Genomic DNA, 18,433 nt, shown 5'->3' with positions numbered 1-18,433 from the left:
CCAGCTCGTCAGCGCCCTGTCTCTTCTATCAAGAGTCATGATTATCGCAGAAACTGAATTCAAAGGAGCGACGAGGGGACATTTAACGGTGCTCGAAATCGTGCCTCATCTGTGAAGCCGTCCTCCAGGAGTCGCCACGCAAAATATTGGAATATATGTGGTTGCGTTATAGATGTGCATTCAAATTTACGAAAAAAGCTGTCTGAGAAAGCAGCTGCAGACGGTAGACACGATTCCCACGTCGTGAATATTGGAGGCTTCGTGCCTTGTTTCTTTTTCTTTCTTCCTTCGCAGCTCATGCGACGTTTATACATGCTTGAACTGTGCCGCTGTACGTCACTCGTACAGGGGAGTTGTGTACGTCACGACATCCTGTCGTTCTGCAATACACTCTTTTCACGAGGAGAGAAGTAGTTTTCAACAGTGTGCTCGCTCTGTAGGTCACTTCCGCTCGCTACGCTGTCCGCGCTCGCTGATTGGTTCATAGTATCGTCTGCAAGTCAGCAGTTCCGGCGCAACACCACCTAGATAGAGAAAGCCCGCATACTCGTCGACGTGACGTAACAACTAAGAGTCAGCCAATCAGGATCGTGTTTTCAAAGGCGGTAGCCAATGAGAAACGTGCCTTCAGCGGTCGTAGCCGTGGCGACGAGCCATCGTCGTCTGCGAGTAGTGATTGAAAGACCTGCGTACTAAATGGGAAAAATTTAAAGGAAAGTGCAAAACGGTCCCGTATCTGTCTCAAGACAGATTTTCTGGAAAGCGTGTCGCACTTTTTTTTTAATCTACAGATTCAGGTCTACAGGTTCTTAGCTGCAATCATTTGCGAGTTCTAGGATTTGCAGAACGGCGAATCTCAATAATAGCACGAATTCTCAATAATACCACGAAGACGAATTCTGACTTTATATGGCCACGTAGCGAAGGAGGGAGAGGAGGCAATGAGGCGAAGAAAAAGACAGGTGCCGATCTTGACTGACCGCGCAGACGTTATGACGTCACAGGTCGTCCCTCTCCTCCTTGTTACACCCCGGGGGCGAGTCGAGAGCGAACGAGCGCGGCAGTGTTTGTGTACGTTTCTTTTCTTTTTTTTTTCTGGGGAAAGAAACGCGTGCATCTAAAACCTTTTGTGCCGTTCGGCAAATTGACACATACACAGTGAACCCTCATTAATATAACCAAGGCCGTTTCCGCGAAATTCAGTCATAAAACAAATTACCATATTAACGAGCATCATGGATGATGCTCACAGTCATAAAAGAAGTCTGTTTGGCTCTGTCTCATTTATTGAAGACGCAGATACGTATTGGAGGTGCAGTATTTCAGTTCAGTTTATTTGATTTTACCGACGGAATTTATTATTTACAACCTTACAGTTTATTTACGATTTATCGAACAAAGATCCATTAAGGGTCCACTCATAGAAACTGTCAGTATGTAGCTTTTCCGCTGACTCAATTGCATGGGTGGTGGCAAATCCGTACCACGCGTACACCATCGCTGAACCTGTGGGTCAGGGGGATAACTCTGTAAAAGCGGGGTCGTGAATTTAGCATTCACCATGCCTACATTTTCTGGGGACCACAGGACTTTTAGGTCAGGAGGGTGCTACTCTCAATAATTGAGCATAAAAGTAAGATGCAAGCGAGCTGGTGATAACCTAGAGATGATGACATTCCCGGAGATTAAGCGAAGACAACGACAAACACGAAGTCTTGTCCTGTTGCTTCTTGTTAGTCGTTGTCTTTACCTCAGACTCAAGGAATGTCATCATCTTCACTTAAATACCCTTTAATTGAAATACCTTGTAGCCTTGAGTATCTAGCTAGACTGCTTTGTCATACCTTTAAAGCACTACAGGGACAAGGACTGAAAGAGATACACAACACATAGGCGCTACTTCCAGCAAAGGTTTATTGAAAAGTACACACACTACTTAAATGCTAACTGCTTTTGTGTACATTTGCATTTGCAGCATTATGAGAAGCAAGCACTTCTGTAGCTTTCTGAAATGCCATTTGAAATGGGCATAAATTGTTTTGCAGATTGGACCGGTTATTCCTGCTCCTGGACACTGGGTCCTCTCCGGTTACTCGGAAGGCGGCCGCACTCCAGCTGGGGGAGGTTCAGAAGCTTCACCCACACGAGTTGCACAACTTACTTGCAAAGGTCTGTCTGGGGCCCCAGCTGTAGCATAATGAGCATATCTGTTGAATTTACACATTGTTCACTTAAAGATGAGGCAACCTCTTGATCTCTGTAAATTGTGTTTACCGCACCTGCACGAGTGAGAACTACAGGTGGCAGCAGAAATGCAAAGCTGGAACAGATTGCCCGTCTGCAATCATGCTGCGAAAATTTAACAGCAAAGTTGAACACAAAAATAAGAGGAACAAATTCCCTCCACATGCAACGTTTACAAAATGTAGGTGTAAGGAACTGGGGTTTTATGACACTTCCAGTTGATTGACATCTGCATAAAGTTACTTAAACCATCGCAAACACTGCAGCACAGAAATGCAGTTGTGCATTTCTGTGCAGTGCTTGCGATGCCCCATTTCATATCTCTGATATAGTTACTTAAGATCAGTCTTGGGTACTCTTGGGCAGTAGGGTAGTTTAGAACTTTATATGGCTGCAAAGCTTAATGCCCCTGGCTGCGAAGTCTTCAGTGTAGGAAGATATGTTTTGCATTAAGGTATAAGGAGATCGGTGACAATAACTTTGGAGAAAAAAAATCTGCCAAAAGTAACGAGCATGGGATGTAATTGTGGTTGCACAGTACAAATGATAAAGTTGGCAGGAGCTGTATTTACTGCACTTGCATTTCTTAAAGGGTAACTGTAGAGTAACAAAGTCACTTCAACTTTGTAGGTGTAGGAATCCTGGAATGTAGAAACTTTGTCAGGCAGAGGCGGAGAGTTTTCATTTTCCCGGAGGGGGCAAGGGCGCACCGCGAACTAAGTACTCTACCGTTACACCTCACTGGCAGCTGCTGGTACCTTTTCGACTGCTTCGTTTCATTGATCTGATTGCTTTGGGTGAAATTCAGGCTATGTGTTTTGTCATCCTCTGTGTTTCTTCGCCTCACCTTCTACTGTGATAATGAGTATGGTGGGCGGATACATATTTTACAAATTGCAAGGTGCATTTTTGGGTTGGTGCCTCTTCGCTCTTTTGACCCGGGCGCGCGGAGCCCCAAAGGTTGGTGTCAGTCTCTTAGCGGGACTTCCCGGGGGAGGCGGCGCCCCCCCTAGTTCATGTTCCGGGGGGGCAAGGGCCCCCGCGCCCCCCCGCAGTCGGCGCCTATGTTGTCAGGAGTGGTTAACACAAGTGAGAAAAGGACAAACACACTCAAACTACTGTTTATTAATGCAACATAACATTAATGCAAACATAAAAACACTGAAACGAATATTTATTAATGTAGAAGCTTTCTTGCAGTAGTCTGCATTTTGTCAGGTACAAAAGTGTACCTGCAACACAAACTACTGCAAAAAAGCTTGTACGTACATTAATAAATATTAGTTTCAGTGTTTTTATGTTTGTTATGTTATGTTTGTAGTTGTAGTTGTAGCTGTAACTAGTTGCTTATCAAAAGAAGTAACAAGAATAGTAATCAGTTCTCAGTTGCTAGCATAGCTTGCACAATGCAAAAACCTTTTACGGAGACACGAGGAGAGGAGATTAACATACTGCTCAGCATCACTGCTGAGTTCGTGTCTCCTCGTGTCACTGTAAAAGATTTTTGCATTGTGCAAGCTATGCCAAGTCTATACCAACTACTCAGTCTTTCTGTTCTATTTCAGTATATCTCAGTTGTTATTTTCACAGTCTAGCTTCAACTACAGTTTATGAAACATGTTGAAGCAAAGACAGGTGATCGACATGGACAGCGAACAGGCCTACACTAGCAACTGGTTTATTGAAACAATATGCTGGCAACCCCTAAAAGAAACCTGGCAAACCCCTATCAACAATGGCCACTTCAGCAGGGGAGGGGGTTACAGAACCCTGTCTCACACATTATTGGAGGTGTCAGTGAACATGGTTTCTAAATTTCTGCTATCTCCCTCCCCCCTGTGAAGGACGCTCTCGTATGGTCATTCCATTCTCACTCACAATTTTAACAGGGAAAGGGAGGGGCGTCAGGGGGAGATTCCAATCCGCTTTTCTGCAGCTGCCTGCGACTGCTTAAGATTTAAAATGTCAGACTGGGCCTGTTGGTGCTGCATCCTGCTAAAAGCGCTAAAATGAAGACAAGAACTTGAAAATGCACAGATAGTGCACTAACAACAAAAGTTTACCGACAAGAGACAACATACCTTCCACAAATTCCCTTTCCTTTTCTGTCAAACTAATCGAAGCATCGCAGACACAGCTCGGGATGGAGACATTGGGGAGGGAAGGGAAAGTTGCGTGAGCGCTGCTTCGATTGCTTTGTCAGAAAAGGAAGGGGAATTTATGAGGGGTTTTAAACAGCGTGTTGTCTCTTGTCAATACAGTTTTGTTCTATTTGTGTGTTCTCATCTCCTTTTCTTCATTTTAGTGCTTTTAGTAGGATGCTTAGAATTACACTACTGCAGGGCTGAATTGATTGCTATTTAGATCCCACTTATTGGCAGACTTATTGGTAGTTGGCTAGTTGAGCGGTTCCCAGACTTCGCTTCCCTGTGGTCCACAGAAATGACCCCTAAAAGTTCAGGCTCTAAGTATGAAGAAGTAGTAGCTTTGAAATATGCATTCATGCAAGAACAGCTGCAGTATAACATAACCAAAAGGTGTGTTGAGAAAGGAATGTCACACAGCCCCATAGCGAAATGCAGCTTGCTAAGAATAAAGTTACTTGTGTGTAGTGCATATATCTATCCACATATCTAACCACTATCACAGGATTGAGGAAATGAAATTTGTTCTGATGCTGGTGATAGCTGAATGCAAATTTGGGAGGTTTCATTTCTACTGCAGTGTGCTTGACATCAGAATTTGTTCCATGTTTTGTGTCTCTCAAACTGACAGGGAAAAAAAATGTTTTCTGAAAACCGTGTTACGCACGTGAGGTAATGAAGTGCAAATGTCAAAATGCTGCAATCCCCTTAAAAGTGACTTAAAAATTTTTTACATTTCTGTGCAGTTGAGTGGAGCTTGTCCAGTCTCACGGTTCCGCTACCTGTCTTCCTAATTTCAGATACGGAAATACCTGCACAGTACAAACTGGGACACGCGTATCGCTGCGGGACAAGCTGTCGAAGCCATTATTTCAAATGTGCCTCAGTGGGATCCTCCAGGAACACCCAAAACTGAAGGTGAACAAAAGTATTCCTTCTCTTTGCTTTCATAACCAGTGTTAGGCAGTGTAAGGAGCCATATACATTGCACACTATGTACTTACACGTCAGGGAGGAATGGCAAAATAATGTTGGATTGAATGTACAGAGTTTGTGTAGCAAACGTTACACATTTCGATCGCATTGTAAAAATAGAAGACAGTGTTTATCCCAGGGTGTCGGAGCGAACCGAAAACCGGTACCGAAAACCGAAAAAAAACACGCTATTTTGGTTCGGAACGGAACGGAATCGAAACCGTATACGTTTTTTTGCTCAGGAGGGAAACCGAAAAATATATTTAACGGTTTTCGGTCCAAGAAAAAACTTCACCGGTTTGGACTACGGATAGGCGAATGAAACAGACGTCGTGTGCTCTGAAGTCATGTCATGGATACTATACGGGGTTGACGGTTACGGTGGAATGTATGTCGGTATAGTATGACCCTTAGGCTCCCTTTGTAGTTCACGCACGCACTCAGACTTCGAGGTGCATGTGACTCTCTAGCAATGTGCCGTAATGTTCGTTTTAATTTGATCCGATCCCCCCATTTAATTTGATTTGATCCCCCCAAACTCTCCTCAACTAAACAGCGACCCAAGGGGGCTGCATAATGGCTTCTTTATCGGTAATGTCGCGCAACGCGTCCCTTGTTTGAGAGCAGCTAAGTTGAATACATTTACGTATACGCGAGGGCAAGCCCGTGCAAAGTGGCAACTCTTTTGTGGACAGGCCACGAAGAAAATAAAACGGAGCCGTCGAGCGCGTTTGTGAGTGAAGGTGTTCCTCGATTTGCGTCGTACTCGTGCGGTGGTGCTTGCTGGCTAGACAGTAGCAACAGACATTCGGATGGGACGCGATCGCTCCAACCCAGCAAGAAAGTACTTCACGTTTGACATCACGACAAACAAGTCCGTTTGTAGCATGCGCTTCAAGAAAGGAGAAAGCCCATTTGCACAGACAGTAACCTACAGGAACCAGGAGCTACCAATTTCACAGCTGTCTATTAATATTAAATATCATGTATGCGGAATAAACGGGTTTACATTTTGTAACATTGATTTTTTTTTTTTTTTGTGGGGATGAATATTCCCAGCAGAAGCGGAACTGGTTAAAAACCGGTATGAACCGTTATTTTTTTGCTCCGGAGCAGAACCGGTACCGGATCGTTTATGATGTAACCGGAACGAAAAGCCTTTCGGTTCGACACCCTGGTTTATCCAACCCCAAACTTTGCATGCTGGTAGCTATTTGTCTGAAGTTTTGTTGGAATTTTCTGTGAGCATTACGATGCTGTAGAAGAAAAATTAAAAATCAAGCAAAATCTCAATCTACACATTTTCTATGGCCCATCTAACTCAAAAGCCGCCATTTTCTCCTGTGTGCACTTCATTTTCATTTCACCACACACAGGCGGTGCCAATATACAGGACGAGATTGGAACAAGAGGACTGGTGCATAATGTCAGAATGGGCATTTCACATCGTTGTAGGCAGCGCTACCTGTGTGAAGTGATGTGAACGTGAAGCAGACACAAGAAAAAATAGAGGTGTTCGTGTGGAATAGGCCACTGAAAATGCATGGGGCGAGATTTTGCTTGATTTTTAATTTTCTCTCTACATGACCATATCGCTTACAAAAAATTCTAATAAAACTTCAGACAAATGGCTATCAGCCTGCAAAGTTTGGGGTGGGCCAAACCCAGTTTTCTATTTTTTCAATGCTATCGAAATGTGTAACGTTTGCTAGACTAACCCTGTAGAATCTATGCCTAGTAGTGTAAGTGTTACATAAAGTGTGCTAAAATAGTCAGTTGCACTCAATCTGTCACTTTCGATTTTGTGTTACAACATGAAACAATCCAAGCATAACAGTTTGCCTGTAAAGCTGGCCTCCATTACTTGTAGCTTTGTGCTATATTATTTGGGTATAACTGGATACTTTTGGGTTTGCTGTCCCTCCTGCGTAACAGTTGCGGGTGATATGAAAATATCCGCCGTGGGGCGGCTTGTTACCTATTGGACCTCAAAGGAGATACTGGAGTGTTGATTCGCCCCTCAGTCAAATCATTGAAACTTTGAAAATAACTTTTACTTGTCTTTGAGTTTACTAAACTGAAATTGGTGAATAGAATGTGCAAACAGTGCATTAAACGAGGATGCTTAGAGCCTGAAGTTTTAGGGTTTTACCCGAATTTCCCCCAATTTGCACCCCGAATTGAAGGTTGCCTCTTTAGGGTGAAACCCGATTTTTTCCAGGCAAATTGCCCTCTCTGGGATGTCTGTATTAATGCATCAACTTACTTGTTTGGCAGAAAAATGCAGTTACATCACTGTTTGTACCAAACCGCTAAAGTTAGTTTCAATAACTGAGCCCGATTTCTCCCCGATTTTAGCGTAATGGAAGTTTTTTCACCTGAATTCGCATGAATTTAGTGCACATGTTTATTTACCCGATTTTTACCCCCCGAATTTAGAAAAAAATATTTCTCGAAAACTTCAGGCACTAAGGATGCTAAAGTATGCAGATCATGAATCATGATGTGAAAATAAGTGCATATGAGGTTCCAGTCCAGCACAGCAACGATAGTTGCTGAATTATTTAGCATTTAGAAGTTGCTACGAAAATTTACGAAATAGAGAAGATATAATGGAAAGTGAGGAAGTTATAATAATAACTCAAAATATCTTGAGCAGTATGACTTTTGTTCAAAGAAATTGTCGTTGTTTTGTTTTCCAACCACGACTGCAGACCTCACTCACCTACCTTGACAGGCTATCGGATGTGACACATTGTTGTCTCTCCTGCCTTTTTCTGAGATTTATTACTTATTGACCCTGCTGTTATTTTCGTTGTTCATAGTAATTAAACATTCAGTAACACTTTATACCCCCCACTTCAACGACATTGTTAAGGCCCTGGTTTTTCTGCTGTGGCAAATCTCAAATTCTGCAGCAGGGAATCAGAAATTCTGCTATTTTCCATGGCGAGTACTTGCACATCTACGTTGACAGAGATATACGAATGCAAAATCTTTATTAGCTTACATGACATAGAAGTAAAATGTCTACAAATCCTGAGTACAGTTATAGCTAAGCATCACATGGTGCATACTTTGTGCTGTTTTTACACTAGCATAACATAGTTAACACTGTAACAGCAGAAAAGCAATCTGATGCTTTCGTAGAATTCCTTGGTACCATACTAAGTTTCGCACCCTTCTTTCCCCAAAGTGGGAACGAGTAGCCATCGCACGCTTCACCGTGAGGAACATGCTAGCATGTTGCTCTCATGGCATATCGCCAATGAGAGCAAAACAGAAGTAGTAAAGGAAGGATGGATGTGAGCTTAACCAGTGTTGCCAACATCAGATGCGTGGTACACATTTATTTTCCTCTCAGTTAGGTGGTGCAGCAAAGGGCGTTATGAGTAGGGCCTGACTTTTTCGGGTTTTATTTTTGGCCAAATTCGGGGGGTAAATATCGGGTGATATTTTTCATTTGAAAATTCGGGTGTATTCGGGTTAAATCCCGTTACGGCATATTCTGTCGTCAGAAATTCGGGTGATTTTTTTTAAATAAAAATTTGTCTTATCATGGAACTAATATTTAGCAATGTTATCAAACTTTATCTTAATGCACGCTTACGAGTGTGCCACACAACCCGGATGTTTTTGGGTAGATTCGGGTTAAACCCGAATTTTACAGATTTCGTTCGGGGGGTAAATATCGGGCGGATACGGGTTTAACCCTAAAAAGTCAGGCCCTAGTTATGAGCGGTACGTACATCCATCTCTGGCACCAAAGCTTTGTTCCTCAGTTAAGATTCGTTGTTCTGCGAAGCTCCATACTGCGATACATCGTAAATTCCGCGCATTTTCGCGGATTCGCGGAAAAGTCGGAGCCTTACATATTTTATGCCAGAAGTACTGTAAATAAATAAAAATAAGGTACTTTGTTCATTTCTTTCATGGGACATCTTAACAAAAGCTTGGTAAATGTTAGGATGTCTTTGCCTTCGCTTATTGATCCTAACTCTTTCTAATTAATGTACTATATTATTGTCAGATGGGAGCATTGGAACATCTGGGAGCACATCAGCACACCGCATGCGCTTTGAGCTATTCAACATCAACACAGTGATGAAGCATGGAGGGTACTTGCTCGCATCTGAGGGAAAAGAATTCGACCTCGAGGACAGTGATGGTGGTGAGTGCGCGTACTACTAGATAACATAAGAACGACAAATCACAGAGATACGGTCGTGCCTCGTTAATATGGATGACTCAGAATATAGACAATCTTTATTAGGACCAAACCTTTTCAGTGCATCTATGTCTCGTTAAGATGGAAAATTGCTTTTCGGACTGTGGACAGTGCAATAGGGTACCAGATCTATGAAGCACCTCGTGTTATGGATGGCATCAGTATCTAGAGAACTTCGTCGGTCACTCTGACAACATTTCATGGCATGCAACACAGGAACAACTTCTTCGGACTACAAGACAAGAAGGACATATGGTTGGGAACAGAATGTTCCAGTCACAGAGGAGGCCATTTAACTGGTCTAAAAAATTGACAATTAAAGTGCTGAATGGACAGGAATCTCAGGATCACCATCACAGCTGTCACAGCGCATTAGGTGCTGCAAACAGCGATTAGGTAATTTTTTTTAGGACTGTGGCGACCAGCACCACGCCCTCCATGTTGCCGAGGTTTTGTTTAGTTAACCAAGGTTAAAATCCGGGCACTTTGGCAATACATTCTAAAATTGCTAAAACCCCATTTCAGAGGAAGACAATAAAGCACGAGCGTGAGAGACAACGCCAACCAAAAATTTTATTTTTTGTGAACAGTGCACGCTTATAAACACTCTACCCTCTTACCTCCCTTCTCCTGTGGAACAATCTGGAACTTTCTAAATTTTTCTCGCCGGATTGTCTGCGATTAAGCTACTAGAAACTTCCTCACTTTCTCTGAGAAATCCAGAGATGCATTGCTGATACACCTTGACCCAGCTTGTTTTACCTCTAAAGTCTCTTTGTACAACAAACAACCCAGTTTTTTTTTGTCTTGAAAATAACTTATTATGATGAAAATCGTATGATCAAAAATTGCTTTGTACCCGGAGCACACTCCAAGTAAGTGTTCCCCCAAAGTACTATATTTGTTAGATACGTTAGCCCGATATAGCCTCATACATTAACACAAGATTAAAGGAACATCAGGATGTTCCCATTAATAAAATTTTTTGTTGGCAGTCAGTGTGTGCATTGTCTCGTTCTTGTCCTTTATTGGCCTCCCCTGTACTCGGGTTTTAACGAGTTTAGTTTGTCTGCTTGGAGTTGAACAGCATTGTTCATGTGAACAAACCCTGGTTGCTGTTTTCGTTCTTCACTAGATTTATTTTGTTTTTCTATAATACTCGATAATATGGACAACTCGCTTTGTGGAGAGTTTTGTTGAGGATGGCATCGTGCAGAAATGCGCAGCTGTAATGCACAATAGAATGGACAATGCCCATGCAATTCAATTCCCATCTAGCCATCGAATGTGAATCCACAATGGACAGTGTTGTAAGCGGAGGAATTGAGCCTGTATTTATTAATTTATTTATTTATGATATCCTCAGGGCTTATTAGCAACCTTTGTTGCAGGTTGTTGCACTTTAGTAGTTGCTCGCGAGATTGCTGTACTCTGGTTGGCCTTTACAACTGAAAAGTAATCTTGCTCTTCAATTTTTTCTTGTTTCTACATGAATTATTGTATAGTTTGTCACGACTGTAATATTACATAAAAGTATTGGCAACGACATGTGGCAATGCAGTCGTGCTGTGCAGCTGTGCAGCATCCGATGGGTGATGAAATTGCTCAAGGTCGACATTTGCCGGTTCTCTTGCACTCCTTCTGCAAAATGTGAGAATACAGGCACTGGAGAATGCTAAGCACTGTGCATTCAGCACAGCCACTCTGTATTTTGTTTTTATCAGATTTTTTTTTTTTTCACTTGATAACAGATTTTTTTTTTAAATTGCCCCTATTTCTAAACACATAAATCCCACACACCTAATCACAAGGGTTCACGTGTGTATAATTGAACCTAAGGGTTGCGTGGAAGAACGCTGAAAGAACTTTCATCTGATCACTTGGCAAGACAACCGTAGCGGATATTTCTTGATTAACACCCATAAAAAGTGCACGTACATAATCCTGCTGCTGTCTGGCGTTTTTGACAACTGCCATATTTCTACTGTACGTGCATGGTCATATCTACACTACGTGCATCTACTATTAGCATCACTTCAGGATGTGCAATGCAGCAGGAAAGAAGAAAAATCTAGGAAGGTGACTTATCACCTTCTGCAATAGAACACATTTGCAGAGGGCTGTGGCTTAGAAAATTTTTTCTTTCACAGATCAGGCTTTGAAGTGATAATGATCCTAAGTAGGACCAAGTCAAACATGTGTAACGGAGCAACGATGACCTGGCTCATTGTGCAGCATAATTGTAATACCAACTAGCAAAAACTTGAAACTGCACATGTTGTGTGACTGTCCATAAAAGGGCACAATGGTGTACCAGTGGCAGCAGACATCGCTGTCTGTTCCATTGATAAGTATGCTTTTCGTGTTTCTTGCTCTCCTGCAGGGGTTGCTACTTCCGACACTGCTCAACTCCTCGTTTGCTCACTTATCTGGTCACTTATGTTTAGAGCCCGAAGTTTTTGGGAAATATTTTTTTCTGAATTCAGGCGGGGGCGGGGTAAAAATCAGGTAAATAAACATGTGCTTGAAATTTATGCAAACTCTGGTGGAAAAACTTCCAGTGTGCTATATTCGGAGAGAAATCAGGCTCAGTTACTCAAACTGACTGTAGTGGTTTGGTACAGATGGTGATGTAACTGCATTTTCTGCCAAACAAGTTAGTGTGCATCCCTACAGACGTCTCAGTGAGGGCAGTTTAACGGGTAAAAGTCGGGATTCACCCTAAAGAGGCTACCTTCAATTCGGGGTGCAAATTCAGGGAAGAATCGGGTTAAACCCCAAGGCTTCAGGCTCTACCTGCATTGCTTACTCACCTCCCGCTCAACTCTCCATTTGCTCACTGATGCTCTGCTCAGTCTCCTGTTTGCTCACCCATCTCTGGCTTGGCTCTCCGGGTGTTTACGCTGATTCCGCCGTACTCGCCTTCTGCTCAGATCCTTGTTTGCCGTCCCCTCTCGCTTATCCCTAGGCCGCTAAGATGGTAAAGGTGATATGATTGGGATCAGGTGAGGCGGTGTGAGCGTGAAAATAGAGCACACGAGCACAGTTGGCTGGTGCTTGTTGTTTGCATTGTGTCATCTCTTTGAGCCATTACAGTGTGCTCGCTCACAAATGAAGTCCGGTTCTCAGTCACGCTCATCCGTGCTTGCATTCTCACTCACACTATGAAAACTTGAGGCTTCGTTTGTATCTGTCCCTTCTATGTTGTTCCAGCCTCAGAACATCAGTTTCTCTCTTGTTCACCCACACTAATTTTCTTGTGCGCTCATACATGGTCGGTCATTCGGTGCTCATGGGTAAACACAAGTCACTCATGCTTAGCTCACCCAGATTGATCATCATATCAACTTAATCATGCTCAGCACATTGGCCAAAATGAGCACGGCACTAGCGAGTTTTGCGGAGGTATGCCCTCCTGTAGGACCTCACTAAATGGGAGTGCAGTCCTGAATTTCCTTTAGCAGCTGTATATTGGCAGGATGCTATTACAGCAAGAATAGCTAATAAAATAAGGATAAGTCCAGCTATCCTCATACTACAGTCGAACCTGCATATTTCGAATTATTGCGTATATCGAACAATAAAAAAATCCCCTTGAAAATTACATGTCAAAGTATAGCACCTTTGATGCAGCGAAACAGGAACGAAGACAAACACGAGAGACACGCTAATCTACATCAAAGGATCATGTACCAACCTTCCCATCTACTAACGAAAGTATAGCACAGGTGTACGGCTTTATCGAACTTCGGTAGCGCATTACCCAATATATCGAACGTTGAGATCCTGAAACGGCCACTTCTGGGCACTCGTGCCGGGGATCTCACACGCTCGAAGAGGAGGAAAGAGCGAAAGAGGGCAGAGGAGGGGAGAGCACGTGGGTGGAAACACGGACGAGGAGGCGCCAATTGCACTTTGTGAACTCCCTGTGTTTCCAGGCGTCGTTCTTCCATGCGTAAGCGCTACGAACTACACGGGTGTAGATGATACCGCAGAAGCTGAGGCAGAATGGACTAACGCGGACATAGCGATGAAGACCCGGATGAATAGATGAAGCAGATAGCACTGACGACGAAGAGCCACTGCCGACTGCCACTGAGCTCATCTCAGCATTTCAAGTGATTCGTCACTGCTGCGTAGATATGGAAAGCACCGGCCTTACAAACGTGGAGCATTTTGACAAGATCGAGACGCATGTGCTCAACCTTTTGGCCCTCAACAAGACGCAAGCTGAGGCCATCGATTTTTTTTTTTTTTTTTGCTGTAAAATAAAGTATTTTTGCTACTTTAGATATTTCTCATGACTGCGGTTGGGATTAGTGTTAAATGCGGGAGCTTCAGTTACCACTAATTATGGATATATCGAACTATTTTGCTATCCCCTTTGAGTTCGATATATGCGGGTTCGACTGTATTGCATACGAATGTCATGTTACAGTCCGAGGCCCTGTTCGTATTTTTAGTCTGTTTTGGGATCCAGTGCAGCGCCTGTTCTTCACTGCCTTAAATTATAAACATGCAGGAAATGCTTATAGCATCTGACAGGAATTAATATGAATATAGAATATACTATCCCAGCAAGCTTTGCCATTGCAGCAGTGCAACAGGATGTGTAAGAACTGTTACTCTTTCAGGATTCAACTCCAAGGAGAACCTGGTGAAGCAGCGCCAGCAGCTCAACCAACGACTCGGCCTCGATGCAGCTGAAAAAATTGGGATCGACACGTCAGAAATCTTCTCGGCTAACGACCTTTGCAGTGTTGGGCCTGCCACCAGTGGAGAAAATGGAAACACTGCCCTGCAAGATAAGGTATGTGGGAATGGGATTGGCCATTTTGTTTGATTTACAAATACTGGTGGCAGACATGCGTTTGAGGTGAAAAGTGTTTTGTGCTCATTTGTCCTGTGCATACTCTCTAGTCTTGACTTAAACAATTTTTTTTAAAAACATTTCGACAAGGAGGAGGGATTTCCTATTGGATCTATTCTGTGCTTACGTTGATGCATATGCCATAGTGTGTAGAATGGGAAACTTATTATTGAATAACGTTGGAAGTAGCTTTTTCTTTTCTGAAGCAATTGTCTTACTTTTAATAGAAACTATAATTGGCCTCCATTTATCTGGCAAAGGCCAGTTTTGCAGAGAAAAATGTCCAGATAGCTTGGGGTTCGGATAAATGAAACTCGAGAGAAGAGAAGCCATCAGACGTCAGCAAACTTACTCACGACGTGAACTTCAGAAACATTATTCATTTGCTCAAACAATGGCAGAGCCATTCTCTGTACAGCTTGCACATTTCCAAGAGTCACAACGGAAGTGGGTTGCTGGGTTCCACACTGTCACCAGATTAATGGCCATCATCAGTGGAAGTGACAGCATCGATGATATTGTGAAGCAATGAATCGAATCCCACAAGTGGAATGTTCGGTAGTCATTTGCTGACTGAACAGCTCTGGAAAGAATAATCAGCTTGTAGAGGATGGGACTCACGCCTATGCTGCGCTTCCTCTTCAGTTGAGCTACAATATCTTTGTCCTTAAAGGAGCAGTCTAGAGGCCCACCACTTTTTTTCTGTTTTTGGTCAGTATGGAATGTTAGGCGGCCGAAAACAGTTTTCCCACAATTAGTGCAACCGTAGCTAAATTGGGACGCCTGCAATAGCTCCCCGAACCTCCCGCGCGCGAAACACCCTCCTTCGCCTTCACGATAGGCACGTGATGAGCGCCACCACACACGTCACTATGTGACGCAAGTGGTGAGGACGCTCCTCATTGGACTTGGGATCACATGATCGAGGGGAGCAACATCGCCCAGGCCGGAGCGTCTGCTACCGCTTGGGAGACGCCATGCGTTCTCCGGCTTCGTGATGTCCGAAACGGAGGGTTTGAAGGCTGTCAACGACACAACCATGATTTTTTGGGACCGCAGGCACCGCGGGAAGAACGAGTGGTGCAGCCCGAAATTAACTGCGTTTGTACAGCAAAAACCCCGTGCTTCTCGACAGTGTGTAGCCTGTCCAACAGTTTTCACCGCGCAGTTGGTTCAGTGTCTAGAAGGTGGCGCCACAATACCGCTTCCACAATACAGCTTCGCAATAGCTTTCTGCTGCTGTGAATTCTGAGATTGCACAGAAGCCACGGATATATTACTCTTGTGATCGTAATCTTATTTTCTCAGGCTGCGTATATGCTTCTTCTTTTAAAGAAAATGTGATATAAATCATATAAATAATAGAAATCAACAAGAAGCAGCTAGCAATGTTCGTAGCAGACGGTTTTTCCTACGAACGAATGAGGGGCTCTCTACCACGAACGTCACACTAGAGTGGGTGTGGTCTGCAGTTGGAGCGCTTCGGCCTGTCACCGCGGCAGCGATTTTCCAAATTAATTTCACCGTGGTGATACAACTTTGGACAGAAATATTTTGTGGGAATGCTTTTCACATACTGCTTTACAAGATGACAGCAGTTTTGGGCCATGTTAGATACCACTTTAATGCTCCTTTAATAGTGCTGCAGGTGTCATGATGCCAGTCAATTTTTGACACACTCCAGGACTATGGTGTCGTCAGTTATCGAACTTAGCTTCCGTATTAGAGAATGCAGCTCTAAAAATGAACTGTCTTCATCACTCAGTGGATCATCTGTAGTGGATCGGACTGGTCAATGTGCGGTATATTTTTTAGAATGGGAAAGGGGAAAATTCCTCAAGGTTGTCAGACAAACTGTAAGGCACACATTATCTCTTGACTGAACATCGGTTAGGTGAAGGCTGTTGTTGGGTATTTTCCTGGGTGGGTCCTGGAAATTTTTGTCCAGATCTGTAACTGCAGCCCAGGTAACTCGGCAAATTGCGTGAACCGCAATCTGTCAAAGTGTTTCCTGTCCGAATAGCACAGTAGTATCTGGCTAAGTGAAGCCCAAACAAACGGGTGTCAACTGTACCTTGATGACAGGTCTTTAGCTTAGCTTCATTAGCAAAATCTGTTCCTAGAATAAATGTTCCTGTAATGTAACCTGCTACGTAGTATTCTTTGCTTGAATAATTTATACTTGCGTATGTTGCCACTGGTGTTCACATTACTCTTTTTGCATTAATGAAATGTACACCTACTCCCCTCTGTAATGCCCACTGGCCCCTAAGAGGGAATAATAAATGCTGTTCCTGTAACATTCACTAGATGCCACTTTGGCACCAGAGAATGTTCCCCATGTTTGCCACTACCTTGAAGGCCTGTAAACTGGGAAGTATGCTGCATAATAAATTTTTGCAAACTTCTGTGATATCCTGCATGACCCAGTACTAAAGTTTTTCGTGTGCTTTCATTTTTGGCCATGTAGCGCACCTTGTCAGAAGTGTTCCAGTATCAACTGCTGTCTCAACAACAAGCTCAGGCCAAAGTGGCTCCATCTGCAGGACCTGTCGCCAAGCGACGGGGCAGCAATACGGAGACCATAGCCAACAAGAGGGTTAAACTGGCTGGAGGGGGAAATGGAGCGACCCTAAAAACGGAGCCACATTCTAGTGATACAACAGCACAGCTCTGGGACATGGTATGTCTTCTCATTGGTGCAATCACCAAGTACAGGAAACAGCAACTGTACAGTCACTTGCGTGGTACAAAACAAAGCCAGAAAATCGCAGCTAAAGGAGGAAAAATTTCAACGTTTATTTGCTCAGAGTGGCAGAATCAGTTTTTTGTTTGCCTCAGAACCGGCCTTGCAGAGCATTTTCAAACACATTTAGGCCAGGACATGCAAAGTGAGCTAATGTACATGTTGAAGCGAAAGCTGCAGGTCAGGAGCAGACAATATTTCAAATGGTGTCTATTTGTTTGCTGGGCGCACAACAGTCTCTGTTCAAAGTATTGGCATCTCCTGAACTGAGGATATTTTGCTTCAATCCAGCTTCCCCCGATCTCTGGATTTTCCATGTTTCAGCATTCATATGTAGAGCCTGAAGTTTTCAGGAAATATTTTTTTCTAAATTCGGGGGGTAAAAATCAGGTACATAAACGTGCACTAAATACTAAATTCATGTGAATTCAGGTGAAAAAACTTCTAGTATGCTAAATTCGGGGTGAAATCGGGCTCAGTTACTCAACTAACTGTAGTGGTATGGTACAATTGGTGATGTAACTGAATTTTTCTGCCAAACAAGTAAATTAATGCATTCCTACAGACATCCCAGTGAGGGCAATTTGCCAGGAAAAAATCGGGTTTCACCCTAAAGAGGCAACCTTCAACTCGGGGTGCAAATTCGGGGAAGAATCGGGTAAAACCCTAAAACTTCAGGCTCTATTCATATGTAATTCAAAGAGTGCAAGTTTGTAACAGCTGTAAAGAATGCGACAACCCGCAAGAAAGTCAACATGACCAAATCACAACTTGTGTGAAACGTAAATGCTACACCGCTATGACTTGGAAACTGAGCCAAGTAATGTGACAGTGATAGCAATGGGCATGCTTTCCCATCTGGAAGTGTTGCCAGTGCAGTGTGTTCCTAGTATGCACTTTGCACACACAATATTGCTGCGCTTTCTGCTCAACAACAGCTTTCGAAACTTCCCAAGTAACCCTCCTCCCCTGCTGTTGCTGAGGTTGCCAGGACAACCTTTTATACAAAGGTTGAAATGTTAGAGACAAAAGTTGATAGCAGTGATCGAATACAATACAATACCTACACATATAACTACACAATAACTATGCATATCAGTGTTAAGGCCCTTGGTTTTTCGCGATTCAGCGAAAATTTGCGGAATTCAGAATTGACCGCGGAATCCTTCGTTTGGCACAGAATTCCACAGCGTTCCTTGTTCTTAGGGGTGTGTGGATATTCGCGT

General features: G+C 43.3%; 1 protein-coding gene across 1 annotated transcript in view; it reads left to right on the top strand.

Annotated features, from left to right (window-relative positions):
* Positions 1 to 18,433, top strand: part of LOC135391647 (TATA-binding protein-associated factor 172-like) — an 84,227-nt gene that overhangs the window by 2,092 nt on the left and 63,702 nt on the right. Inside the window, exons 2-6 of the mRNA XM_064621973.1 lie at positions 2,046 to 2,169; positions 5,189 to 5,306; positions 9,394 to 9,534; positions 14,226 to 14,401; positions 16,932 to 17,144. Of these exons, the coding sequence (XP_064478043.1) occupies positions 2,046 to 2,169; positions 5,189 to 5,306; positions 9,394 to 9,534; positions 14,226 to 14,401; positions 16,932 to 17,144 (772 nt within the window). The remainder of the gene's footprint in view (positions 1 to 2,045; positions 2,170 to 5,188; positions 5,307 to 9,393; positions 9,535 to 14,225; positions 14,402 to 16,931; positions 17,145 to 18,433) is intronic.

This window comes from Ornithodoros turicata, chromosome 4 (genome assembly GCF_037126465.1).
Source record: "Ornithodoros turicata isolate Travis chromosome 4, ASM3712646v1, whole genome shotgun sequence".
Classification (NCBI taxonomy): Eukaryota; Metazoa; Arthropoda; class Arachnida; order Ixodida; family Argasidae; genus Ornithodoros; species Ornithodoros turicata.
The sequence above is the reverse complement of the archived record's forward strand: the minus strand, read 5'-3'. Positions and strand labels throughout refer to the sequence as shown.